The sequence below is a fragment of the Lutra lutra genome, chromosome 13 (assembly GCF_902655055.1).
Source record: "Lutra lutra chromosome 13, mLutLut1.2, whole genome shotgun sequence".
Lineage (NCBI taxonomy): Eukaryota > Metazoa > Chordata > Mammalia > Carnivora > Mustelidae > Lutra > Lutra lutra.
The window spans coordinates 73,004,274-73,030,814 of NC_062290.1; the positions used below are offsets into that span (position 1 = coordinate 73,004,274).

The following is a 26,541-nucleotide window of genomic DNA, read 5'->3' on the forward strand; positions in this document are numbered from 1 at the left end:
AGGCTACTCTAGGAAGGTGGCACTTCCTCCGCAGCCCTCTCATTCTCTTATACCCCATGTGTTAGTGATCTCGTTCCTCACTGTTGCTTTCAGACAACTCATCTCCCTTCTCCTGTGATCACCCTTGCCTCTTTTGAGGCTCATGCCATTCATTCATTGATTTCCTCAATTCTCCCAGCCCTGATGGGTCATTAAATACTCTGGCCCTTTCACCCCAGTCCAAATCTCACCAGGGCCCATGTGGCCATGTGGACAATGCACTCAACTGTTCGATTTTTCTTTCAGTTCTTGTTCACGAGCATAGCTCTTGACTTTCAGTAAGTATTTGTAGACTGGACCAATCGTTCTGGTTTGTAAGAAAGAATCCTGTTCTATTAGAAAGATGTAAATTTTAGGACCTATTGGGATGCCCTTGTTATGTACCTCTTTCAATTTTGCAGAATTTTAAGCACAGAACCTTGTTCCCTCGTTTTCCCAAGAAGATTTTAGGGACTGCACACACAAAATTCATCCTTGGGTTGGCAAATTCAATCCAGCAAGTGAAGGGACAGCGGTGCTGGTGTGAGCATGGAGCGCTTGTCACCAGCTTGTCACCTGTCCCCAGCATGGCCCAGGAGACCCTGGGGCTGCCCAGTACATCTTGTGTCTTACTCTCGCCATGGGGCAGGCTACCCCATCTCTGGCAGGGCTAGGGGTCTGCCCAGGATGGGAGTGGAATCTGATCAAATGACCTGACTGTCCAAGAAGTCCCTTAGGGCTCACACATGACACATCTCCCCTAGCAGCTGGAGAATACTCTGGAAGAACACTTGGACTGAGACCCACGATCGACTCGGGAAGGGGCCGTGTGCTCGGCCGGAGTTCTATATGAAAGCTTTCAAAACTCAAACCCATAAAGTTAAGGAAAATGACATAGATGTCAAGAGAAAATTTAAAGCCAAGGAGAAGTAATAGTTCATGCATTATAGCTGTTGGCCTTATCAGACTTTATTCGCATTTCCCTACTGCTTCCCTGAGAAATAGCCATTCAAAGATTGTCTTACCTCTGCAAACAGGAGGTGATGTCCAGGTTCCATTCTCCAGGCAAACACTCCTTAGGGAACCCTCCAGCATGTATCCACTGTAACACGAGTAGGTGATCACGTCCCCATACTGGTAATGTACACCTCGAGCAATCGCATTTTCGACATGAGCTGGCAGACCACAGGATATTTCTACAGGAACACAGAACCACGATGAAGCCTGTGCTACTAACACAGCTAGTGGTCAGAAGAGAACACAGTCTCCTCTCCAAGACTGGATTGATTTAAAGAGCAAAGATGAAATATAGAAAGTTGCCTTTTCACCTGTATAATAACTAAGAGGTCCTAGGGACTAAAAGTATAATCTGCTGCTGTCTAGAAAAAACGAGATGTGCAGGATCAAAGGTTTTGTCTTTTGACTCAAAGACCTGAGCTGTTTTGTTGTTGTTGTTTTGTTTTGTTTTTTATCAAGCAAGAAGTCTCGAGGAGCCCAAGAATGAGCTTTTGTGGATTGCCAAAGAGGTAGCTTCCAAGAGAACGTTCATGCAGGATGCTGATCAAATCAGAAGGGGAGAAGCATGGGGGTTATTTGAAGTCTATTGTTTTAGAGTAAAGCTCATGAACTGCAGTAGTGCCTATTCCATCAAGACCATGGTATGGGTGGGGCACCTGAGTGGCTCAGTGGGTTAAGCCTCTGCCTTCAACTCAGGTCATGATCCCAGGGTCCTGGGATGGAGCCCTGCATCAGGCTCTCTGCTCAGCAGGGAGCCTGCTTCCTCCTCTCTCTCTGCCTGCCTCTCTGCCTACTTGTGGTCTCCATCTGTCAAATAAATAAATAAAATCTTAAAAAAAAAAAAAAAAGACCATGGTATTGGTGCCGAAGATAGCATCCCATAGGCAGTGGGCTCCCGAGACACATTCGAAAAGTGAGTAAATGAGTATTTCTTTAGCCTGTCCAGACTCAGTTTACACACTTTGATGAGGTTTATGACATTCAAGGTTTCAAGGCTTCACATCAGTTTCCTTCTTTTCAAGACTGTAACCCAGTGACTCTCTGCTTTCGAAATGTGAGAGATTGAATGACAATCCTCTTTTAGAAGTGACATGTACTGTATATTTAAATAAAAAGCTTTATAACTAATTTTGCCTCAAGAAGCCTTGAGATAACTAGAGTGAATCTGGGGTGGCTGACTAGACAAGGCCTGGATTGGAGCTGGGATTCCAGTCAGCATCCTGTTCGTGTAAGTCTAACTTTTGGATGACTCTCTGTGAAGTCGAAAATGTCACTTGGTGGTCATAATACTATGAAGAACTTGTCAGAGGGGATGACCGATGTGTATGATTTTTCTAAATTTTCTTTTCCTTCAAGGTGGTTACAAATGTTAATTCAGTGAGTCAGTTGTAAAATATGTACTAATGCCTTCTGTGGCTCAGAAATTGGAAAGAAACCAATGAAGAAAATGCTGTTCTTTTGTTCAGACAAGGAGCAGAATGATGGACAACTTAAAAAGAGCTGGATACTCTCCTACAGGAAAATCAAGGTGAATGTGACTGATTATACTCAGGATTATCAGGGTACAAATCACAGTGAAGGCGGCATTTGGACTGGGCCATAGCGCTGGAGTGGATCAGAGGGAAAGAGCTTCCAGGCTGGGGGAGCAGCCGGTAGAAAGGTCACGGCAAGCTGATGGCTGGTTTCCTGAAGTGACCAAAGCACAGATCTCAGACGACCTATACGGGAATCACCTTGGGTTTTTGCTGAAAATGAAACTTTCAGGAGTTTCTAGTTTTCGAGTCTGGATCTTACCCACCCTCCCCAGGTGATTCCCAAACATGATAAATTTTAATCACTGATTTGTAAAAATAAATATTAGGATGAGAGGAAAAGAGGTAAGTTGTTGCTCATGTCCCTCAGCGAAGAGATTGTCTTCTAAGCCAGAGGCTTTCTGTGTAATAAAAAATGCAAAAGAGGGATTGAGGAGAGCCAACAAGGGTAGAAACTGTCTCCTCTCCCAGGCAACCGCCGAGCCTCTCAGGAACACAGAAGAAGAATGAAACACGCCCCACAGCGCATGTCTCTCCTCGCTCCATGTCCCGGGCTCTGCGTGGTACGTCTCAGGATCAGGGCCCTTGGCCTGCCTTAGTTCAGGCCCCTGGTCAACGCTTATACATACGCAGTTCTTCCCATTTCGCTTGGAGTCGATTTTATAAGGCTAAACGTATAGTATATATTTGCTGGAGTAAAAATCGAAATTCTAAGGCTGCCGTAGGCTGCTGGTTGGCAATTCAGACACTTGGGCTGTTGGTGTATCTCTTCCTATCAGGAGACACAGCTGGAAGAAATACACCGACTCACTGATTCTTCAAAACAAACCTGTAAGACAGGTGTTATCGGACCATTAACACACGAGAGCCCGAAGGTTCAGAGAAGTTAGGACACAGGCATAAGTTTCGACTTAGAAAGCTCTGAGGACAGAATTGAAACCCAGGGCTTCTCCGACTCCACAATCCCCGTGGCCTTCACACACACTTTTCTTCTTAACTGGAGGGCAAGAGTTCTGAAGATGGTCATCGCAGGCACAATATATTCTCAGACTACGCGGCCCAGTGTCCTGCATCTGGCTAGGCTCGATGCATGTTTGTTAACTGCTGCAGAGGGAAGAGCTTGGACGACAAGGGAGCCGGAGGGCAGGATGTCGGGCAGGGCAGATGTTTTAAGTTATCACAGGGCAGCAAGTGGTGCTGCCGGATTCTGGGTTCTCTATCAAAACGGTGCTAGCCCAGGGGTTCTCAAACTGTGGTTCCAGGACCGGCATCTGCAGCAACACCTGGGAGCTTGTTTGAAATACAAATTCTCAGGCCTCATCCCAGCCTACTGAACCAGACATTCAAAGGAGGAGCCCAGGAACCTATTTTAAACAAGTCTTCCAGGTAGTTCAAGTTAGAGAACCACTGTGGAATAATTTTTGTATGGCAAAGCATTCATAGCCTGTTAAAGGATAGTTTGGGGACTCTCGGAATATGGGAAGAATATGTATTTTGTTTTTTTAAAGTAATCTTTACATTCACCCTGGGGCTCGAGATCATGACTCCGAGATCAAGAGCTGCAAGTTCTACTGACTGAGCCAGCCAGGTGCCCTGGAAGAAAAATATATTTTAGATTTAATATTTTGCTCGTTCCTAGAAGAACACATTTTGAAAATCTGTTCAGCGAATCCTGGCTAAGTAGGTTTTAGCCTACTTCTGGAAAGTTTTCTTTTTATGTTTGGAATTCAAAGATCTTTTTAAACAGTTTATTTATTTATTTATTATTTTAAAAAAAGATTTTATTTATTTATTTGACAGAGAGATAGAGAGCACAAGTAGGCAGAGCAGCAGGCAGAGGGAGAGGGAGAGGGAGAAGCAGGCTCTCCACTGAGCAGGCAACCCGATGCGGGACTCAATCCCACGACTCTGGGATCGTGACCTGAGCTGAAGGCAGCCACTTAACCGACTGAGCCATCCAGGTGCCCCATAAAGATCTTTTTCTTTTTTTTAATTTTAAAAATTGTCAACACAGAAGCTGATAACCGTAAGACAGAGATCTCAATATCTACATTTAAGTTACTTGATTGAAAATATCTCACAAGGATGAGAAAACGTTCTGCACTAATGAAAGGAACTGGAATCCACCTGTCCATTTACTTACTTTCACATTTGGCACTTGTCAGCGTCCACGTCTCATCAGGGTTACAGGTAATGATGCCTTGGCCTTGGAGCAGGAAGCCTTCCCTACACTTGATGGACACGTTCTGATCAACATAAAACTCCTTTTCAGAAAGCACAGCATTCTCGGGAATCACAAAAGGAACAGGGCACGGATTTGCTGTTAAACAGAACAAAAAAAATGCTTATTGATATTCTCCTTCTCTTAATCTATTTCCTTAAAGGCAGAGTATGATGAGCCCTTTAGAGTTGGGTTCTCAGTGAGGATCATACGAGGCTTAAAAATATAGAACTTCAAACATTTAAAAAAATGTGGTTTGCAACTGCATGAAATTATTTTTAAGGATAGGATCAGATCAGATCTGTAAACCTCAAGTTATTCAACCACTAACACCTTGTCCTAAAATTCTAAGATGGCAAATTAAATAGTTGTTTGAAATTATGGCCCAATACTGGGGAAAGAAGAGGTATACTAGGAATCAGGGGTGCATTAAACACTGCCTTGGTTTTGGAAGAATATTAAGAATGCAGATTAAATGCTTCTCTTTGTCACTTTACTTTCTTTTACTGGACATCCTTCAGAAGGATGCCCCAGAGAAGCGTCAGACTTTTCTAAGTGAGCTGAATTAAACTTCAGACTCACACTACTTAAACAGGATAGTATAACTTAATTGTAGAGTTTGCTAGGCTTATTCATAAAAATGGGTTCATTTTGTACATCTGAAGCAAAAACAAAAAATGATTACAGCACCAGGATTTCTTAGTGCAAGTGTGTGGCACACATCAACATATTTCAGCAGTTTTCTTTCTTTTTTTTTTTTTTTTTTAATTTTCAAAGAAGTCTGTGTGAGTGAAGCAGGGATCAGCTGAATCCTAAAGACTCATTTAGTGCATTTTAATACTTTAAACATAACCAGCGCTCTGTCAAATTAGATCTTGCATGTGATATTGTTTTTATTCTAATGTTTATAACTATCTTCATTCACTATATTTATACATATTTTATTGTATCAAAATTGCACCTTAATATATTCTTTCTTCACCCTTTTAACATCCTTAAACAAATTCCTTATACATTTGGGTCAAAATTTTTTCATTAAGCTGCATTTTTTTATTAGTGCCTTGGACTGCTTATAATCATCCAAGGAATCTGATGAAAGCTGATTCTCAGACTGGATATTTCAGATAATATGAGTAGATTTTAAAAAATATCCCATAGGTAGGGGTGCCTGGGAGGCTCAGTGGGTTAAAGCCTCTGCTTTCAGCTCAGGTCATGATCCAGGGTCCTGGAATCGAGTCCCACATCGGACTCTCTGCTCAGCAGGGAGCCTGCTTCCCCCTCTCTCTCTGCCTGTCTCTCTACCTACTGTGATCGATCTCTCTCTCTGTGTCAAATAAATAAAAAATAAAATCTAAAAAAAAAAATACCCCATAGGTTAAGGTTAAGTCGATTCAGCACCTGCCTTTGGCTCAGGTTGTGATCTCCGGATCCTGGGTTGGTCTGGTTCCCTGCTCAGTGGGGAGTTTGCTTCTCCCTCTTCCTCTGCTCCTCCCCCTGCTCATGCTCTCTCTCTGTCTCACTCTCTCTCTTTCTCTCTCTCTCAAATAAATAAAAAAAATCTTTAAAAAATACCCCATAGTATTTGCTTTGGAGATGCACAGATTGCTTTCTCTGGGCCAGTCTCACTCAGTGAAGTTTTCTCTGTGTTTAGACATTTGGAAAACTAATCACGAAACGGAAGCTGACAAAACCTCTAGAGTCAACACACACGTTTGCAAACAGGAAGTGGGTGGCTCCAAGCTCCGTGTTCTGTGCAGTATGCCTCAGGTGCCCCTTCAAGGCTGTACCCTCTATTGCAGGAATACAGCACCCGGGGTCCAGTTGTGGTGTTTTCAACCTCAGCTTCCCCGTTCAGAAACTCAAGTGGAGCTTCACAACTGGTCTCTAGAAAGAAAAACCAAAGCCTCGTATTAAACGCTTCTTTCAATCCTCTTTCCTTCCTCTGCTGCAATTGCTACTCAGTGCATCACAGAAAATACTGAAGCCTACGACTATGTGAGACACAAGGATACGCTTGAAAAATCCCAGCATGTATAAGTTTCGCTTTAGGCATGTAGGTAATTAAAGATTGGTATTTTCCTGTTGACTCTATTTATCTTTATGTATATTGTCACCTTTTGTTGTTAATAATGCTGGGGGTCTAAATGAGCAAGGCCTCTCTCTGACCAAATGAATCGGAATCTCTGTGTTGTGGCCTAACTTCTGGTATTAGAAGCTCCCCATATGATTTCCAGTGCTCACTCACGGTTTGAGAGCCAGTGGATTCGATGCTAACTGACTCCTCCCGGCTTCAGCCAGCCTGGTAAGGACTCCGTACACCGGGACCATGGATCTTGGAATTACCTGGGAGCTTTAAAAATATATTGATGTGGGTTCCCACCCACAGAGATTCTGACTTAACTGATTTATCTGGGCAAGGGATTTTTCAAAGCTCCGTAGGATGCTCCAGTGTGCCAAAGGCTAAAAGCCATGGGTCCAAGGCAATGTTTCTAGACTGATGTGCATGGAAATCATGTAGGGAGGGCGCCTGAGTGGCTCAGCTGGTTGAGCATCTGCCTTTGGCTCAAGTCATGATCCTGGAATCCCAGGATCGTGTCCTGCATTGGGCTCCCTGCTCAGCGGGGAGTCTGCTTCTCCCTCTGACCTTCACCCAACTCTCTCTTGCTCTCTCTCTCAAATAAATAAATAAAATCTAAAAAAAAATCATCTAGGGATATTGTTAAAATGCAAATCCTATTCTGCGCTGTGGGATTTTTTTTCTTTTTCTTTCTAAATTATTAAACACATGGCACAAGTTCTTTGTAGAAAATTAGAAAACACAAATAAGCAAAAAGAAAATAATAGTTTTAATGCCACCACTCAGGGATAAAACTGTTGATATTTTTATATATTTTATTATATGTTTTCCTGAGCCATATAAAAATTACAAATATTTCTGAGGGGAAAAAGTGCTCATACTGAGCAACCTGATTTGAAAGATTCCTATATGATTTACTAAATTATTACCTACACTGACATCTGTATCTATTAGTGAACAGACTTCCCTGAAAACAGGTTGATACAGATATTAATATATTTGATTTTTGATAATTTAGAAAGAAAATGAAAAACACCCACAGATAAAAGAATAGGATTTGTATAGGGGGACTTAGGTGGTGAGTTGGTTGAGCTTCCAGCCCTTGGTTTCGGCTCAGGTTATGATCTAAGGGTCCTGAGATCGTGTCCTGCGCTGGGCTCTGTGCTTAGTGAGGTTACCTGCTGGAGATTCTCTCTCCTTCTCCCTCTGTGCCTCCTCCTCATGCACCTGTTCTCTCTTTCTCTTTCAAATAAGTAAATCTTTAAAAAAAAAAAAAAAGAATAGGGGCGCCTGGGTGGCTCAGTGGGTTAAAGCCTCTGCCTTCAGCTCAGGTCATGATCCCAGGGTCCTAGAATCGAGCCCTGCATCGGGCTCTCTGCTCAGCAGGGAGCCTGCTTCCTCCTCTCTCTCTCTGCCTGCCTCTCTGCCTACTTGTGATCTCTATCTGTCAAAAAAAAAGTGTGTAAGTCTATAAAGTCTATAAATCATAAGAACGAGAAAATAAATTTCTAGTACCATACTGTATTTATTGAAACAAACCACACGTAAGTGGACATGCCCAATTCACACCTGGGTTGTTTATGGGGCTGACTATATATTGTCTCTGGCAGAGGAATCATATGAACCATGTGTTGGGAATAAACTCATAAGAATTAACTCATGTCTTGCTAAATAAACTTGGGTTTTCTCATTAAATGAGTTAATACAAAATTCCACAACTATTCATTTACTTGGCAGATGCGACATCACTTTAAAAGACTGTCAGTATTGACTAGTACCATCACCAAAAAGCAGAAGGGCTAAGCCTTCTAATTTATAATTATTTGGGGGGGGACCCACAAAAAGAATGCAAATAAATTTAATACTTAACTAATTTCTAACAAAGTGTTTGCCATTCCGGCGTCGGTAATCTTGTGCTCTATGCCATTTCAGTCATTAATCTCTACAACAGTTTTTGACCTATTTGTTGGTTTGGTGACCTTGAGTGAAATCCTATCTAAGAGTCTCACACAGTTTGTGGAGATGATTAAAAAAATTTTTTTTTTAATTGAAACACTGATTTATAAAGGAAATGTGGCCACACTGTCACTATGAGGCATCAGTATTGTTTTTGGGACAGCTGAATGTCACGTGACTTACTTTTACACCTTGCTATCTCTCCACTCCACATTCTGTTCTTCTGACAAACACGTTCCTTGCTCCCCTGTGAATCAATGAGGAAAAAAAAAAGATTATTTCCAGGATTATACCTTAATGATGAAAAGATAATAAGGGAATGCAAAGTAATCATAGCTATAAGCCAGAATTTCCGGGCACTGGAATGCTAAATGAATTCATTAAATAAATATGGTTTAAGGATGAGGCTTAGACTTTTTTTTTTTTTTTTTGACAGATAGAGATCACAAGTAGGCAGAGAGGCAGGCAGAAAGAGAGAGAGGAGGAAGCAGGCTCCCTGCTAAGCAGAGAGACCAATGCGGGGCTCGATCCCAGGACCCTGGGATCATGACCCAAGCCAAAGGCAGAGGCTTTAACTCACAGAGTCACCCAGGTGCCCCGAGGCTTAGACTTTCAAAAATGCTTTCACCAGTTTACTTCAAAATTCATACCTGGGCTGACCAGTGTAATTAATTTGTTTCACTTTCTATTCAAGTGACAACTGATTATAACCAATAGCAAAGATTGATGAGAAATGTGTCTGAAAAGTCAAGGAGGTCTATTTGTTGAGTAAATTAAAAAAAAAATTTTGAATTGAATTTAGTTTTCAATACCTGAGAGGTACAGCAAAGAATGGGAATTGGTTTTTTTATACCCTTGCATGTGAAACAAGTCAAGGTATCTTATTGGTGTGAGGACTGAATTTTTTGACAACGTAACTTATCCATTAAAGATAAACTTAACCTATTAAGGGCCCAAGCATTTAAAATTTTAAATATTTGGAATAAAAATCTTCTTAAACATTACTTCCATGCCTTCTGAAATAAAGTAAAATGAATAGAATTCACTTGAAAAATTATTTATAATCATTATTCTGAATATATTTTTATACATTCTTCAATATCTCATAGCCCTTGATGGCTCTATAGGCTGTTGGCTCCCTACAGTTATTATAGGTGTATATGAGCTAAGATTAATTCTCTTTGACTTTTGGATATAATTTTTATGAGTCTTTGTTTCTTCCTTCATTGTTGCTTATCTCTTACTATAATCATCAGTGTTCCTAAATAGTCAGGGAGCTGGCTTTAATGGCTTGTTATATACTTCCTCAAAATTAGTCAGGTAAAACCAAAAGAGAGGCAATAGCTCTTTTTCAGATCTTGCTAATATAGAACACAGCTTCAAGATAATTTGATATCAAATTCAAGATAATTTGATATCCAAATTTGGATAATTTGATATCCAAAGGGCTCTGAGTAATGAAGAAATAGGTAACAAAATCTTTGTGCATATATTGACTTAGAATCAAGCCCCTTAATGCATTACTTAGACACTAATCCTTTTAAACACGCATTATAAAAATTTACTTTATTTATTATTTTATAGTAGATAAGGAATTTAAAGCATGGAGAAGAACTCAAGCAAAATATAACAAAAGAAATAAAAGTAACAAACTCCCAAATAGCCACAACCCACCTTATAGGATTAATTTGAGGCCAAATTTGTTTCATCTAAGCCCTACCTCCTTCCTAAGAAGGCACATTATTTTGAAGCAAATCCCAGACATCAAATCATTTACCGGTAATTATTTCAGTACAAATCTCTAAAAATGAGGGCTCTTAAAACTATAACCACAACAACCAATAACACTATCATAGCTTAAAAGTAACAATTCTTTTTTTTTAATAAAGATTTTATTTATTTGTCAGAGAGAGAGGGAGAGAGAGCGAGCACAGGCAGACAGAATGGCAGGCAGAGGCAGAGGGAGAAGCGGGCTCCCCACCAAGCAAGTAGCCCGATGCGGGACTCGATGCCAGGATGCTGGGATCATGACCTGAGCCGAAGTCAGCTGCTTAACCAACAATTCTTTAATATTAATAACAATCTGGTTAGTGGTCAAATTTCCAACTGTTGCATAAACTTTATAATTTATTGCTTTATGGTTCATTTGAATCCAGACCAAAATAAGGTCTACATGGTTTATGTACCTTATTAAAATATAGGTTCCTTCTATTTCTTCCACCTCTTATCCTGTCAACTTGTTTCAGAAACTGGAAAACTGGGTCACTTGTTCTGTAACTATTTCTATAGACAGAATTTTGCTGATTGCCTCATTATGGTATCTCTTACCAAGTACTTCTCTCTTCGGTACTGGTTATTGGATTTAGAGGTTTGATAAGATTCAAATTCACTTTTTCTTCTTTTTGGCAAGACTTTTTCATACGATTTGTTCTTCCACCCAGAGGCACATAATCTTTGGTTGCCTCTATTTTTTTCTAACACCAGTAGCCACAATGATGATGACCTAAATCTACTAGACCATAAGAGTTGCAAACTCTGAGATTTAAGTTCTATCACTTATTGACTGAAATACTTCTATAAAGGAAACTTCTGTTCATTTACTATTGGTTTTCTTATCATTCAGTTAGCATGGAAAAGACAATTCTTCCCCTTTCATTATCTGTTTTCAAAATAATGAATTTGGTCATGAGCATCCTCTAATAGTTACCAACTAATTTTCTTGTGTCTTTATGAGTCTACTGTTGTTCATGACAGATTTGATGTGCTTAGTCCATTAAAGTTATTGCCTTATTGAAGCCCAAATAATCTCATTTTGGCCTGTGGGAACCTCACCCAGTTGGCCTCCAAGTCTTTTTTAATATATAGTCTTTGAGATTCCCTAATATCTCACATGACAAACTTTTCTAGGTTAATCTTTTACATTTCATCTCCCACACCTGGCATTGGTTGTTTCTGCAAGTAACTAAACATTAATATTTTTTTAGAAGTTTCTAAGATGATTCTAACAGGTAGCTTAGAATGAGAACTATTCTATATTACTTCTCTCAATTTTGTAGTTAACACGAGGATATTCCCCCAAACTTTTAAGATAAGTTATCTACTTCCTCAAATTTAATGACCCATCTATTTATTAAATATTAAATTTAAATTCATAAGTTTAAATTTTATAACACTTTACTTCTTAACAAATTGTAAGATTAGTACTCTCACATGAAAAAAAAAATTTAAAAACAGAAAAACTCCAACTGCAATCAGCCATTACATTATCATACTTTTTTTTTTAAAATCTTCTGAAGAAATGAAATAAGATCCACATAAGTCTAGTTCCAGCTTTCGTGGATCTATCTTATGACAATTCTCTGAATGCATGGTCAAAAAATAGTGGACTGTACTATACAAATTTAACAAATAACTGGCAATGAATACTTCTGCAAAATCCACATTTAAATACCACAACAATAAAAACAGTAAGAAGTTTCCTGAAAAATCAGATGACAATGTTAGGAAATATAAGCAAGCCTCCTAAATTTGAAGTTTGATGATATGATTAATGCTTCAGCAAAACTGACTCCAGATAGGAGGGAGGATGGCTGTGGGGACCCTAGACTTGCCTCATCCCACAAATACAACTAGATAAATATCAAATCATACTAAATACTCCCCAAATTAACTTGGAACACTGGCAGAACAAATTCCACAACTAAAGGTAGAGAAGAGGCCGCAACAAAGAAGGCAGGACGTGCAGAGATGTGTTTTGGGAGAGAAAAAGATCACGGCCACTGCAGTGGGGAAGGAGCTGCAACAGCAGAGAAGGGGAAGAGACAGACCAGCACACAGGGAGCACGTGGATGAATCCCCACAGCAATTGGCCTGGAAAGCAAAAGGGCTTAAATTTCCTGAGTTCTGGCAGGCTTAAAGCCTAGAATTTTAAAGATCAGTGTGCTTGGCTCTGGAAGAGCTTGGAGGACATTGGGGTGTTCTTAGAAGACAGGCAAACATCCCAGAATGACATACAGCATGGACACAGTGATCTGAAGAATGCCTGGGGGCACACGGTGGGGAGGTTAGTTGCTCATCCCAGAGTGTGTCTCAGAGACACAGCATTCACAGAGAGACCCTTCTGGGAACAAAGGAATTGGCAGGCACCATTTCCCTCCCCCACTCCTCAGCAGAAGCACAGGGCTACCTGCAGGAACCACCACAGTGCCAACACTTACTACCTAACTTACTTACACCAACCCTGCCATCTCGCACTCCCGAACAACTCACACTTGCTTCAGTCGCAGGGCAATGGGCCCCTACTCCAGAAGACCAGCCTAAAAACCTGCCAGCACTGTACTCCTGACCTGGGAGTTTTGCAAGGGCTCAGTTCTGGTGGTGGTGGTGACAGGTCTCATTTCACAAATGGACCAGAGCAGACCTAGTTAAAATGCACCACATTTAAGCCAGGGACAAACACTGCCCACGACTGGCAGAGAGAACCTCTGCAGACCACTGGCCTGAAGGAAAAAGCAGCCGGGATACAAAAGCAGAGCACGCACAAGACACACTGGAGACACTCTCAGAAGTACCAGGCCCTGGGGAACAAGGGACACTACACTGCAGGGCACTACAGGACCTCTTCTTCATAAAGCCATTACCCTCAAGAGACATAGCATTCTTAACACAGAGAAACGGGCACAGAGAGTTAGACAAAATGAGAAAATAGAGGATTTTGTCCTAAATGAAAGTACAGGACAAGGTCACATCCAAAGATCTAAGCAAAACAGACATAAGTAACATGCCTGATGGAGAATTTAAAGCAATGATCATAAGGCTACTCACTGGACTTGACAAAAGAATGGATGACATCAGTGAGACCATTAACAAAGAGATAAGGAATAACATAGCAGAGATAAAGTGCTCAATAAACAAAATGAGCAAAATGCTTAATAAAAGTAACAGCACACTGGAAGAAGCAGAGGAAAGAAATAATGACACAGAAGACAGAGTAATGGAAAGTAATCAAGCTGAACAATAGAATAAAGAATTATGCAAAATAAGAACAGATTTAGGGAACTCAGTGACTACATCAAACATCATAACATTTGTATCACTGGAATCCCAGAAGAAGAGAGAGAAAAGGTGGTAGAGTATTTATTTAAAGAAATAATAGCTGAGAACTTTCCTAAATCTGGAGACAGAAACAGATATCCAGATCCAGGAGGTACAAAGAACCCCCAACAAAATCAACAAAAGCAGATCTACACCAAGACACATTGTGACTAAAATGGCAAATATAGTGAGAAAGAAAAATATTAAAAGCAGCAAGACAAAAGAAGACAGTTTCATACAAAGGAAACCCTATATGACTAACAGTGGATTTTTTTAAACAGAAACTTTCCAAGCCAGAAGGGAATTGAAAGATATATTCAAAGTGCTGATGAGAAAAATCAATAGCTGAGAACACTCTATCCAGTAAGGCTATCATTCGGAATAGTAGGAGAGATAAAGAGTTTCCCAGGCAAACAAAAACTAAAGGATTTCATGGCCATCAAACCAGCCTTGCAAGAAATATAAAAGGGAACTCTTTCAGTGGAAAGGATAGACCAAAAATGACATAATGAAGGTAGGAAACAGAAAGCAATAAAAACAAATATTTTTGTGAAAAGTCAATCAAGTAACTCACAAAATAAAAGAATGTAAAATATGACACCATATACCTAAAATGTGGGGAGGTGAGGAGGAAAGAATGGGTTCAAACTTAGATATCTATCAACTTAATTTAGACTGCTATATGCAGATGTTATATACAAACCTAATGGTAACCACAAATCAAAAACCACTAATAAATGTGCAAAGAATGAAGAGAAAGAAATCCAAATGTATTGCTAAAGAAAATCAGCAAAACATGAAAGAGAGAATTAGATAAGAAAGGATCAGAGTAAAACTTCAGAAACAACCACAAAACAAGTAATAAAATGGCAATAAATACATATCTATAGCGATTATTTTGAAAGTAAATGGACTAAATGCTCCAATCAAAAGACAAAGGGTGACAGAATGGATAAAAAACCAAGACCCATCTAGATACTGCCAACAAGAGACTCATTTTAGACCTAAAGACACCTGCAGATTGAAAGTAAGGAGATGGAGAAACATCTCTCATGCACCTGCATATCAAAAGAAAGCCAGAGTAGCAATACTTATATAAGAAAAAAAAAACCCTAACCAGACTTATCAAAAAAGAAAAGAGAAAGGACTAAAATAAATAAAATAATAAATGAGAGAAGAGAAGTTACAAACAACAACACAATTATAATTAGGATATTGTGAAAAATGTTGGATGTAGAGATTAGTTAAAAATAAAAATCTTTTTAAAAAAGCTCTTGTACAGTGAACGAAACAATCAACAAAACTAAAAGACACCCTATGGAATGGGAGAAGATATTTGCAAATGATGTATCTGATAAAGGGTTAGCATCCAAAATATATAAAGAACTCAACACCCAAAAAACAAATAATTCAATTAAAAATGGGCAGAAGACAGGAACAGGTATTTCTCCATAAAAGACATACAGATGACCAACAGACACATGAAAAGATGTTCAACATCATTCATCACCAGGAAAATACAAATCAAAACCAGAAGGAGATATCATATCACACCTGCCAGAATAGCTAAAATAAAAAACACAAGAAACAACAAGCATGGGTGAGTATGTGGAGAATAAGGAACGCTCTTGCACTGTTGGTGGAAAGGCAAACTGGTGCAGCCACTCTAGAAAACATTATGGAGGTTCCTCAAAAAGTTGAAAGTAGAACCACCCTATTATCCAGCAATCGCACTACTGGGTATTTTCCCTAATAGCAAAGAACACTAATTCAAAGGGGTATATGCATCCCTACATTTATTGTAGTATTATTTACAATAGCTAAGACATGGCAGTAGCCCAAGTGTCTATTAATTGATGAATGGATAAATATGTGGTATATATTACAATGCAGTATTATCCAGCCATAAAAAAGAATGAAATCCTGCCATTTGCAATGACATGGGTGCTAAGTGAAATAAGTCAGTCACAGAAAGACACATACCATATGATTTTACTCATATGTGGAATTTAAGAAACAAATGAACAAAGGGGAAAACAGAGAGACAGAGAGAGAGAGAGAAACTAACCAAGAAAGAGACTCTTAACTATAGATAACAAACTGACAGTTACCAGAGGGGAGATGAGTGGAGGGATGGGTTAAATAGGTGATGGGGGTTAAGGGGGGGCACTCATCATGATGATCATTGGGTGATTAAAAAACAACAACAGGGGCACCTGGGTGGCTCAGTGGGTTAAAGCCTCTGCCTTCAGCTCAGGTCATGATCCCAGGGTCCTGGGATCGAGCCCCACATGAGGCTCTCTGCTCAGCAGGGAGCCTCCTCCTTCCTCTCTCTCTCTCTGTATGCCTCTCTGCCTACTTGTGATCTCTCTGTGTCAAATAAATAAATTTTAAAAAAATTAAATAAAAAATAAAAAACAACAACAAAAATTAAAAAAAGAAAATCAACTGCAGCCTTCCCACCAAAGTGAATAGGGAGACACAGGTTTTGTTGACGGGGTTTTAATATTACAAACCAGGAGTGGTCTTGAGACATAACTTGGTATTTGGTCAGAACTGCTCTGAGGATTTTCAGGCCACACTTGCCATATGGCAACCTGGCATTTCAACCAAGAACCCTCCAAAGTATTTAAATGCATTGTTTGAGGAAGTCTTAGTTTGCACACCTGAATCCCTATGGTCACCTCACCACAGTGACAGATGGACTGCCTTGTTACACAGTAGGATTAACAGGAGGTCAAAACACAGGTTTAAATGGCCAACTAAAGTAACAGTATCAGTCTTGTGGCTGGTATTCCAGCTTCCTCTTCTTTCTCATGGCCTTGATTTTTTGAATTTGAGATTTTTTTTTAATTTTATTTTTCCCGTGTTCCAAGATTCATTGTTTATGTACCACACCCAGTGCTCCACGCAATTGGTGCCCATCTTAATACCCACCACCAGACTCACCCAACCCCCCACCCCTCTCCCTTCCAAAACCTTCAGTTTGTTTCTCAGAGTCCACAGTCTGTCATGCTTCATCTCCCACTCTGATTTCCCCAATTTCCCTTTTCCTTTCCTTCTCTTAATGTCCTCCATGTTATTCCTTATGCTCCATAAGGAAGTGAAACCATAGGATAATTGACTTTCTCTGCTTGACTTAATTCACTCAGCAAAATCTCCAGTCCCATCCACGTTGATATAAAAGTTGGGTATTCATCCTTTCTGAAGGCTGTGTAATATTCCATTGTATGTATGAACCATGTCTTCTTTATCCACTTGTTTGTTGAAGGGCATCTTGGCTCGTTCCACAGTTTGGCGATTGTGGCCATTGCTGCTGTGAACATTGGGGTACATATGGCCCTTCTTTTCACTAGATCCGTATCTTGGGAGATTCCTCAAAAAATTAAAATAGAGCTGCCCTATAACCTTGCAATTGCACTACTGGGTATTTACCCCAAAGATACAGATGTAGAGACTTGCTTTGTTTTTTAAAATTTTAAGTTACTTTAAATATTTCTTGGAAAGTGTTAGGATATATGGTAACAAAGTATAAAAAGTCTTTTAAGACCAAAATCAGTGAAACAAATTGGTGCTGATACTAAAAATGTTCCCAAGTATATTGGAAAAACAAATTAATTCTAGTTAACCAATGTATTCACTTACCTCTAATTCATAGCCAGGTTCACACTGATAAATAATTGTGCTTCCAAAGCTGTATTTACTGCCGAACATAAAGCCATGTTCTGGACTTTCAGGTTTCCCACAAGAGACCGGGCTGCAGGATTCATCAGAAAACGGTGGCTTCCAGGTGCCATCAAGCTAAATAACAAATGACAGATGAGAAGTTACATTTAGGAGTTAATACATATGAATGAAGAAACTTGCAAATATGGTCATAGAAGAATAATCCCCAATATGATGGTCCGAAGAACCTAGAATTTGGTTCTACTTCTGCCTTGTATTATCTGTGGCCTTAAAAACACACATTAAATATTAGATGGGGTTCCTAGTTATTGCTGAACAATCTTAGACATTTCTCGAACACATAAAACAAGCATTTTCTTCCTAATAGAATCCTTGGAAAATCAAGAACACCAAGAAGTATGTTTTCATTACGATGAAGGAGGACTGGAAAGTTGACACAAATACTCCACGACCGACACCAATGCGTTCTTACATTACACTTCACTTCCCTCCTCCCAACCCCCCCCCAACCAGAGTTAACTTCTTTCAGCATCTTTATTTGGGTGAAAGTAAGGCATACCCAGATGTTTCCCTCTTGAAGACTATTATCCTTTTGTTAATATTTTTCTGTTTCCTTTGAGAAAATACTGCATGAGCTGGATAACAGTCTAAGACAGGACAATTATTCCACATATGAGGCAGAATTAATTTTACATATGTGTCTGCCTCATAACTAAGCATTTCTCTAATGTCAGAAATTTAAGTTGTATTTAATTTTTCAATACAGTGAATAATGCTTCAATAAACATATCTTTCTGCATAAATTATACTGGCATTACCATTAACTTTAAAAAACTATGTAGTATTGGTTTCTTTTGATATATCTGGGATCTGTTTTGGCACATTTTAATGTTTCCTTGTAATGTTAGTTCACTATATCAGAATAATTTGTTTACTAATGATTCCTTTCTCCATGGACTGTGATGATTCCTTTATCAGGATGTACTTTTGGTTTATTTCTTCCATTCCACTCATTTTCCTGTCTGCTGAATCTACACATCACACTGATAGGACCTTTGTAATTCTGTAATATGTCCTAATCTCGGGAAGGGCTGGATCTCCTTCATTCTTCAAAATTCACATTGATCTTCTCATCCATTTATTTGTTCTATGAAGTACAGAATCATTTAGTTGTATCAAAATAAAATATTTCTAGGCACTAGGAACATAGTTATGGACAATTTCTACATTTTAACACTTAGAAAGGGTCTAGTCTACCTTTCAGACCAAAATTCAACCCAAGGCTCAGTTGTGTGAGGGTGAGGTGTCATACCTTATGTGGAGAAAGTAATGAGGGTTGTCAAAAATAAATTACTGACTCCAAAAACAACAACAAAAAACCCCCCACAAAACATAGTCACCAATACATCAGGGTTCTACAGGGCACATGGAGAAGCACCCAGTTATCCACATACCCAACCTGGAAAAACTCTGGGAAAGCACTGAATTAATTCCCTAAGCATGGTGGGACAAACTTCTTGAAATCTTATTTCAAACAGCTCAGGGTCTGTGAAAAAGTTGCCCCTCAGATTGCTTCAGCGCTAAATCTAGAAGGGACCATCTGGAAAGATACCAATTTTGAGAGCACGGTAACTGACAGTCATCTGACCTGCTTCTTGCGATGTTTCTGTTTTTAGTTTTGGTAGCAATGAATCATTGAGTATGCATGATTTATAAATAGAAAACTGGGAAGACTTTGACATAGTTCTTGAGTCCCTAACTAAATGTCTACATGTGCTAGATGCTTTACAAACATTCAATAATTTAATCCTTCCAATTACAGATTTACAAATAAAGGGGGTGGGGGGAACAGGTCATCAGAGAACCTGTTAATATCTGAGCTGGAATTGAAAGGAATGTTGAAGGCAAAGTCATTTCTTTACCATGCAGCATGTCCCGGCTTTCACCTCCTCACTCCCCCAACTCTAGCAATGGAAGAACATACTAATAACTCATTTTATTTTTCTTTCTCTGGTTTATCTTACAGAAGCTAGGAGAAGGGGATGTGCTAGGGATAGCTGCTCTCTATGGTGCTGGTCTAGGCATTTCCCCCATTTACTCCCTAGTTTCTCATTCTGACCATACAAGACACATATTACTAGACACATTTTTTCAAGTAAGGAAACTGAAGCTCAGACATTTTAAGTGACTTTCTCAAAGTCACACAAGTAGTAGGTAGGAGAGATAGGATTTGACTCTAAGTTGCTGTCTGTTTCTGCAACCTCTGGTTTTTCCACTAAAACTGCAAACAGTTGGTATCAGTCAGGGCTCATCTCCCACACAAGGACACTCTTTACCACATTTATGTGTAGATTTGTGATTAATTTTCCATAAATATTTTGTTATAGATAGCTTAACATTTTATTTCACTTTGGCACTTTTCACCTACTCCTGGCACGTTCATAGTTTAAAAACGGAGCTATTGAAAAGAAAGATATGTTTTAAAATATTTCTACCACAAAGCTCCTCGAATTCTTGACACAGCTGGAAACTTGACTTTTTTTTTTTCCTTTTCAGGATAGCAAGATACTGCTGTTGACACACACACACACACACACACACACACACATTTAATATATATGAATGAGGTACAGGTACACGTTCTACTAGGACAGAGAATCTTACCTGACACGTTGATATGTTAACTCCCTCAGAGATATACCCTTCTGCACATGACACAGAAATTTGCTTATTCACACTGAAATCATCCCCATGAACACGTATATGTGTTATATTTGCTGGAAGAGGGCATTTTTTAGGGCTGCAGGAGATTTTCTCAGGAAACCAATGACCATCTTTCTGACAGGTGAATGTGTCTACATCGGTATCCATCACATACCCTTCCAGACATCTGCAACGGAAAAAGCAAAATAAGCACTCTAAAGAGAGTAAAATACCGTTGGGGACTTCTTGGGGTTAAGATGCTGTTACAAAGCTCAGGAGACATTTTATGTGATGTACTGAAACCGATTTGAATGTCAAGGGAATGGGATGGCCAAGCTAAAAGACCGACAGAACAATGACAAGCTGATCAGTCCTTTGCTGTCCACCTTAAGGATGAGCCAAGCCTAAAGCTGATTTAAATGTTGCTGACGTTATTTACCCTTGTTGTGGACAGTATCAACGTTGAATTCACCTTTATTCTGAAAAGACCTAACAGTTCAAAACATTCTAGACAAAGCACAACATAGACTCAGATACTAGTTAAGAATATAACATAAGTAATATTTACTGAGAATCTACTTTGTGCCAAGCACTGTTCTAAGTCCTTTACATAGGGTATTTCTTTTTTTTTAAATTTTTAAATTTATTTTCAGCGTAACAGTATTCATTGTTTTTGCACCACACCCAATGCTCCATGCAATCCGTGCCCTCTACAATACCCACCACCTGGTTCCCCCATCTTCCCACCCCCCTCCCCTTCAAAACCCTCAGATTGTTTTTCAGAGTCCATAGTCTCTCATGGTTCACCTCCCCTTCCATTCCCTCAACTCCCTTCTCTCCATCTCCCCTTATCTTCCATGCTATTTGTTATGCTCCACAAATAAGTGAAACCATATGATAATTGACTCTCTCTGCTTGACTTATTTCACTCAGCATCATCTCTTCCAGTCCCGTCCATGTTGCTACAAAAGTTGGGTATTCATCCTTTCTGATGGAGGCATAATACTCCATAGTGTATATGGACCACATCTTCCTTATCCATTCGTCCGTTGAAGGGCATCTTGGTTCTTTCCACAGTTTGGCGACCGTGGCCATTGCTGCTATAAACATTGGGGTACAAATGGCCCTTCTTTTCACTACATCTGTATCTTTGGGGTAAATACCCAGTAGTGCAATTGCAGGGTCATAGGGAAGCTCTATTTTTAATTTCTTGAGGAATCTCCACACTGTTCTCCAAAGTGGCTGCACCAACTTGCATTCCCACCAACAGTGTAAGAGGGTTCCCCTTTCTCCACATCCCCTCCAACACATGTTGTTTCTTGTCTTGCTAACTGTGGCCATTCTAAGTGGTATAAGGTGGTATCTCAATGTGGTTTTAATTTGAATCTCCCTGATGGCTAGGGTATTTCTTTTAATCCTGAGTAGTCAATATTATTATGTAACAACAGTACTGGTGTTCAAACTCCCATCAGCCTGGCTCCACAGTACCCTATGATTTATAAAATTTGGATTTTTTATTCAGCAAATGTTTACATAGCACTTATTAAATTCTAGTCACTGTTCTAAGTGCCCTACAAATATGAATCCATTTAATTCTCATGACAACCCTATGAGTAGGTATGATTATCTTCACTCCCATTTGGCAGATGGTGAAACTGACATCAGAGATACTAAACTTCCCCAGGAAGTGACAGAGCTGAGATTCTGGCCTAGAGACTCTGGTTCTCAAATCCATGCTTTCACTACTATGCTACACTGCCTTTTAAATTAAACCATTTAGCTAATTAACACTTATTAGGTGGATATATTTTTTTTAAATTTCACAAATCACCAGGTTAGACAGGAGTCACAGGTTTTGCAAACTTGTAATCTGTCTACTACATGTAAAGATCTGAAACATAATCAACACATGACAAGGCATAACAAATTGGGGGGGCTCTTGAGAAGCAGATGATACTGTGATTTCTCAAGGTAGCTCACACATCAACATCTGAAGACAAAATTGAAAATGTTTTTCAAAAACGAGCGATAATTTTTGTTTTTCTCCTCTGTGCATGATCAACTACTCTTCAGCTTTCTTACCATTGATGATACTCCCTTGGGTCTCCTCCTTACTGCAATTAGGAGAGAAAAAAGGTAGGGCTAAAATGTCCACAACAGACATGTTTAAGAAGAGTGACTGAATTATTAAAATCTTAGAATCCAATATGTAAAGGATAATCCATAACTCCTTCACAGACATGAATAAAATCTAAATTGATTTAGAGGGTTGAGCTATCTTATGGGCATTTATTCCAATAAAAATTTAATTGCAAATTTATTCCATATTCTCTTAGTTCTTTGTAATAATGCATTATAGATAACATTACAGCAAAAAAAAAAAAAAAACCACTATTTGTGCATTAAATAGTTCAGTTTGTTCAAATAGCATAGGTTGGAAGTCTACTTAATCTATCTTCCTATATAGGAGGGCCGGGGTGGCTCAGTGGGTTGGTTAAAGCCTCTGCCTTCAACTCAGGTCATAATCTCAGGGTCCTGGGTCCTGGGCTCTCTGCTCAGCAGGGAGGCTGCTTTCCCCGCCTCTCTGCCTACTTGTGATCTCTGTCAAATAAATAATACATAAAACCTTTAAAAAAAAGATATCTTCCTATATATGCTGTTCAATGAAGTTATCTGCTTTTTGACCTGAATTATTCAGCTTTTGCCTTATTTCCCCAATATTTGCTTGTATGAATATAACCACAGAGTGATATCATAAACTTATCAGCATGATGTTTAGAAGAAAAAAGAGCCTAGTGCCTTAAGAGATACAAAAGCCAGCTAGAGAATCTCACTGTTTCATGATGATCAGCAGAATATGATATTCATGACAATTATACGAGGGACTATAAGCTGAAAATGTAGACTTTTATTTTTTGTAGCCAATGGATTTCTAAACAGTTATGAATAGAATAAGGCCAAGTGTGAAAAGCTTCAGTTTTTGGAGAGCAGTCCAGAGACGGTATTTTCCCAATTAGCTTAATTTTTGACCTAGTGCTTTTTATTTTACAATCCTCCTGTCTGCACCCTTTGAAGACGCTAGAGCCATGGACTTACCTGAGTTTCACTTTACTTTCAAAAGTGTGTGCCTCTCCAGTGGCCACTGCATTGGCGACAGATGGCGGGGGTCCACAGGACAAGGGCACACAGACTGGATAAGGCTGGCTCCATGTCCCTTTCTCTGTACAAACCAGCTCCGAACTGCCTTGTATGACGTACCCAGATCTGCAGTTGTAAGTTACCACATTTTCCTCTGAAGAGCCGCTCTCACTGGTGAATGCATTTGGTATCGCTGGGAGAGAACCACAAGAAGCGTGCTCACAGTGTGGGAAGCCAGAGCTCCACTGGCCATTGGCTTCACAGGTGATTTCAGAAATTCCATGGAGCTTGAAGCCTTTGAAGCACTGAATCTGGGCTGCCCTTCCGCAGCCAAAATCTGTTCCATTGACAGCTCCGTTCTGAATCACCGGCGTGGAACACCTGCAAGGCAGGCAGGAAGGCGGGCTGCCACTCCAGGAGCCATTGGAGAGACAACTTCTTGAAGGACTCCCATGGAGCTTATAACCAGCAAAGCACTGATACTGTATATGCCCCCCATGATAAAAGGAGAAGCCGTTAGAAAAGCCATGGGGAGGATCTTCAGGAGGGCCACAGTTGACTGGTTTACAGAAAGGGAACTCTGCGTCCCAGTTGCCATCGGACTGACAGGTGAGTTTTGGAGCACCATGCAACATGTAGCCATCCTGACAGTGGAACGCCACTTCCTTTCCAAAGCCATAGTCCAGGCCATCCATCACTCCATTTGCCACCTGTGGTGGGGTGGCACATCTGACAGGCACACAGATGGGAGTGGTTCCACTCCAACTTCCATTGGCAAGACAAACACGACTCCTGGCTCCCTCAAGTAAGAACCCTACATTGCAAGTATATTCAACCTCTTTTTGGAATGTATGTTCATTTCCTTTCACTTGGCCATTGGCTGAGACTGGCGGTGACCCACAGTCCACGGGAATGCACGCTGGCTCATTCTCATCCCAATTTTTATTTTGTTGGCATGTTCTCCTCTCAGAGCCATTCAACACATACCCAGGATCACACTCATAGTATAACACGCTCAGGTATGTGTAGTTGCTTCCTTTGATGGAGCCATTCATAATGGGATTTGGTGCTTTGCACGAAATGGCCTCACACCTTGGGGAAGCACCACTCCATTCTTTATTCTGTAGACAAAACCTCATGTCGGAGCCCAGCAGAACGTGTCCTGGCTTGCAGCTATACTGTACGGCATTGCCCATGGTCGTCTCTGCAAAATGCAAAAAGCCATTTTCAGGAGCAACGGGCAAGTCACATTCAATGGAAATGCAGGATGGTGCACTGCCATTCCAAGTGCCATCTTCCTGGCATATCAGCATACGGCTCCCTAGAAGTTCATATCCTGGATTACAGGTGTATGAAACAATGGTGCCATATAGAAAGCTTGTAGAATGTGGAGTAGGAGATCCTTTGGTGCTTTCCCCAGCTTTAGCCCCTGCTGTCAGATGGTAAGGAGGGTGAGGAGTCACATATGGAACTTCCATCATATCTTCTTCTTCTACAAAAGATTCCTGACCATCTTTGACCTTAGTACATTCTCCAAAATCAATATGAGGCGGGAGACCACAGTCTATGGGTACACATGTTGGTATGAAGCTTGACCATCCTGACTCTTCACAGGTCTGCATGGCATGACCAGCTACCTGGAACCCAGGTAAGCAGCTGTAGATGATCATGGCCCCATAGCTGTAATCTGCACCTTCTACAAAACCATTTTCGATGGGTTGTGGGGGATTACAGTGGATGGCACTGCATGACGGGACACCCATATCCCAATCACCTGTCTCTAAACAAGTCAAGGATTTGGGACCTTCTAGCCTGAAGCCTCGGTCACAGGAGTATGTAATGGTTTGCCCGTAGTACAGGTTTGTGTAAGAGAATTTGCCATTTGAAATCTCCTTGGGCATTGGGCACTCAATGGGTTTGCAGGTAGGTTTCCCCCCAAGCCAGTGACCATTTTCTCCACAAAGGATGGTAGTATTTCCCACCAACTCAAAGCCGGGCTTGCAGGTATAGAGAGCTGTGCTGAGATAGGCAAGACCTTGTACATCGATGATGCCATTGAGAATTTCCTCAGGGTGAGGACATTCCACAGGGATACATTCTGGCAGTGGAGAGCTCCAGGTACCATCAGCTTGGCAGGAGGTGGTAGGATCCCCTCTCAGGAAAAACCCATCCACGCAAGAATACTTGACAGTACTTCCAAAATGAAGAGCAGACGAAGGAGCGGGGACCCCAAAGGAAATGAGGGGAGGTGGGAGGCAAAGAACCATCTTACAAACAGGGAAAGAATCATTCCATCGCTGTGATGGCAGGCATTTCAGGACGGAGGGGCCCTGAAGGGCATGTCCTTCTTTACAAGAAAATATCACCATTCCTACTTCCGTAGCTGACTCCTTCAGGACGAGCTGGTTTTCCAAGAGGGGAGGCTCTGGGCACTTGGCAGGCACACACTTCTGGTTTGGCTTCTTATTCCATTTGCCAGATTTCTGGCATGTCCAGGAATTATCACCGATAAGCTCATAACCTTCATTACAGAAAAACTGAACCTTGGAGCCTACTTCAAAATTTTCTCCTTTCACGTAGCCATTCTGGATCGGGGGAGGTTTCCCACAGTTGAGAGGGACGCATGACAGAGGGGATTCACTGTGCCAGTGGCGATTGGCTTGGCAGACAAATATGGGACTTCCAACTGACTTATAGCCTGGATTACACCGATATCTCGCTTCACTCTCAAAGATCCTGCCAGTTGTATGCTGTATAATAGGGAGAAAACAATTAAGTCTAACATGTCTAATGAATAATTAACTAAAGACATTGAACAATACAAAAAAAATATACTGAAGTGCCTATGTTAAGACGAGTCAGTTAAGACATAAGCAAATAAGGACTTAGTGCTTTTTTCATTAGGTCTGTTCTATTTTAGTAAGTGAAAAGGACAGGTCGAATTTTGTAATCCTTATTGCAGAAATGTTTACCATAGGGCTGAGTTATCATAAGTAAAAAACCAATAGTTTTAAATTGATGATTTGGTAGACTACTATTAAAAATGATAAATTACTTAGTAAGTTCAAAAAAATCTTGCTCACGAAAGCAATGCTGTA

General features: G+C 40.2%; 1 protein-coding gene and 1 long non-coding RNA gene across 4 annotated transcripts in view; one reads left to right on the plus strand and one right to left on the minus strand.

The window, feature by feature from the left end:
• The window catches only part of SVEP1 (sushi, von Willebrand factor type A, EGF and pentraxin domain containing 1), a 179,526-nt gene that overhangs the window by 12,506 nt on the left and 140,479 nt on the right, over positions 1 to 26,541 (minus strand). For all 3 annotated transcript variants that reach the window (XM_047700074.1, XM_047700073.1, XM_047700075.1), the window contains 7 exons: positions 23,402 to 26,193; positions 20,267 to 20,492; positions 17,561 to 17,716; positions 9,005 to 9,068; positions 6,499 to 6,672; positions 4,711 to 4,887; positions 1,044 to 1,214 (listed from right to left, as the gene is read on the minus strand). In XM_047700074.1, coding sequence (XP_047556030.1) covers positions 1,044 to 1,214; positions 4,711 to 4,887; positions 6,499 to 6,672; positions 9,005 to 9,068; positions 17,561 to 17,716; positions 20,267 to 20,492; positions 23,402 to 26,193 — 3,760 coding nt within the window. The remainder of the gene's footprint in view (positions 1 to 1,043; positions 1,215 to 4,710; positions 4,888 to 6,498; positions 6,673 to 9,004; positions 9,069 to 17,560; positions 17,717 to 20,266; positions 20,493 to 23,401; positions 26,194 to 26,541) is intronic.
• Positions 238 to 13,735, plus strand: LOC125083466 (uncharacterized). The gene is made up of 3 exons (XR_007122279.1): positions 238 to 248; positions 2,905 to 2,912; positions 13,576 to 13,735. It is a non-coding gene; the product is annotated as an uncharacterized LOC125083466 (long non-coding RNA).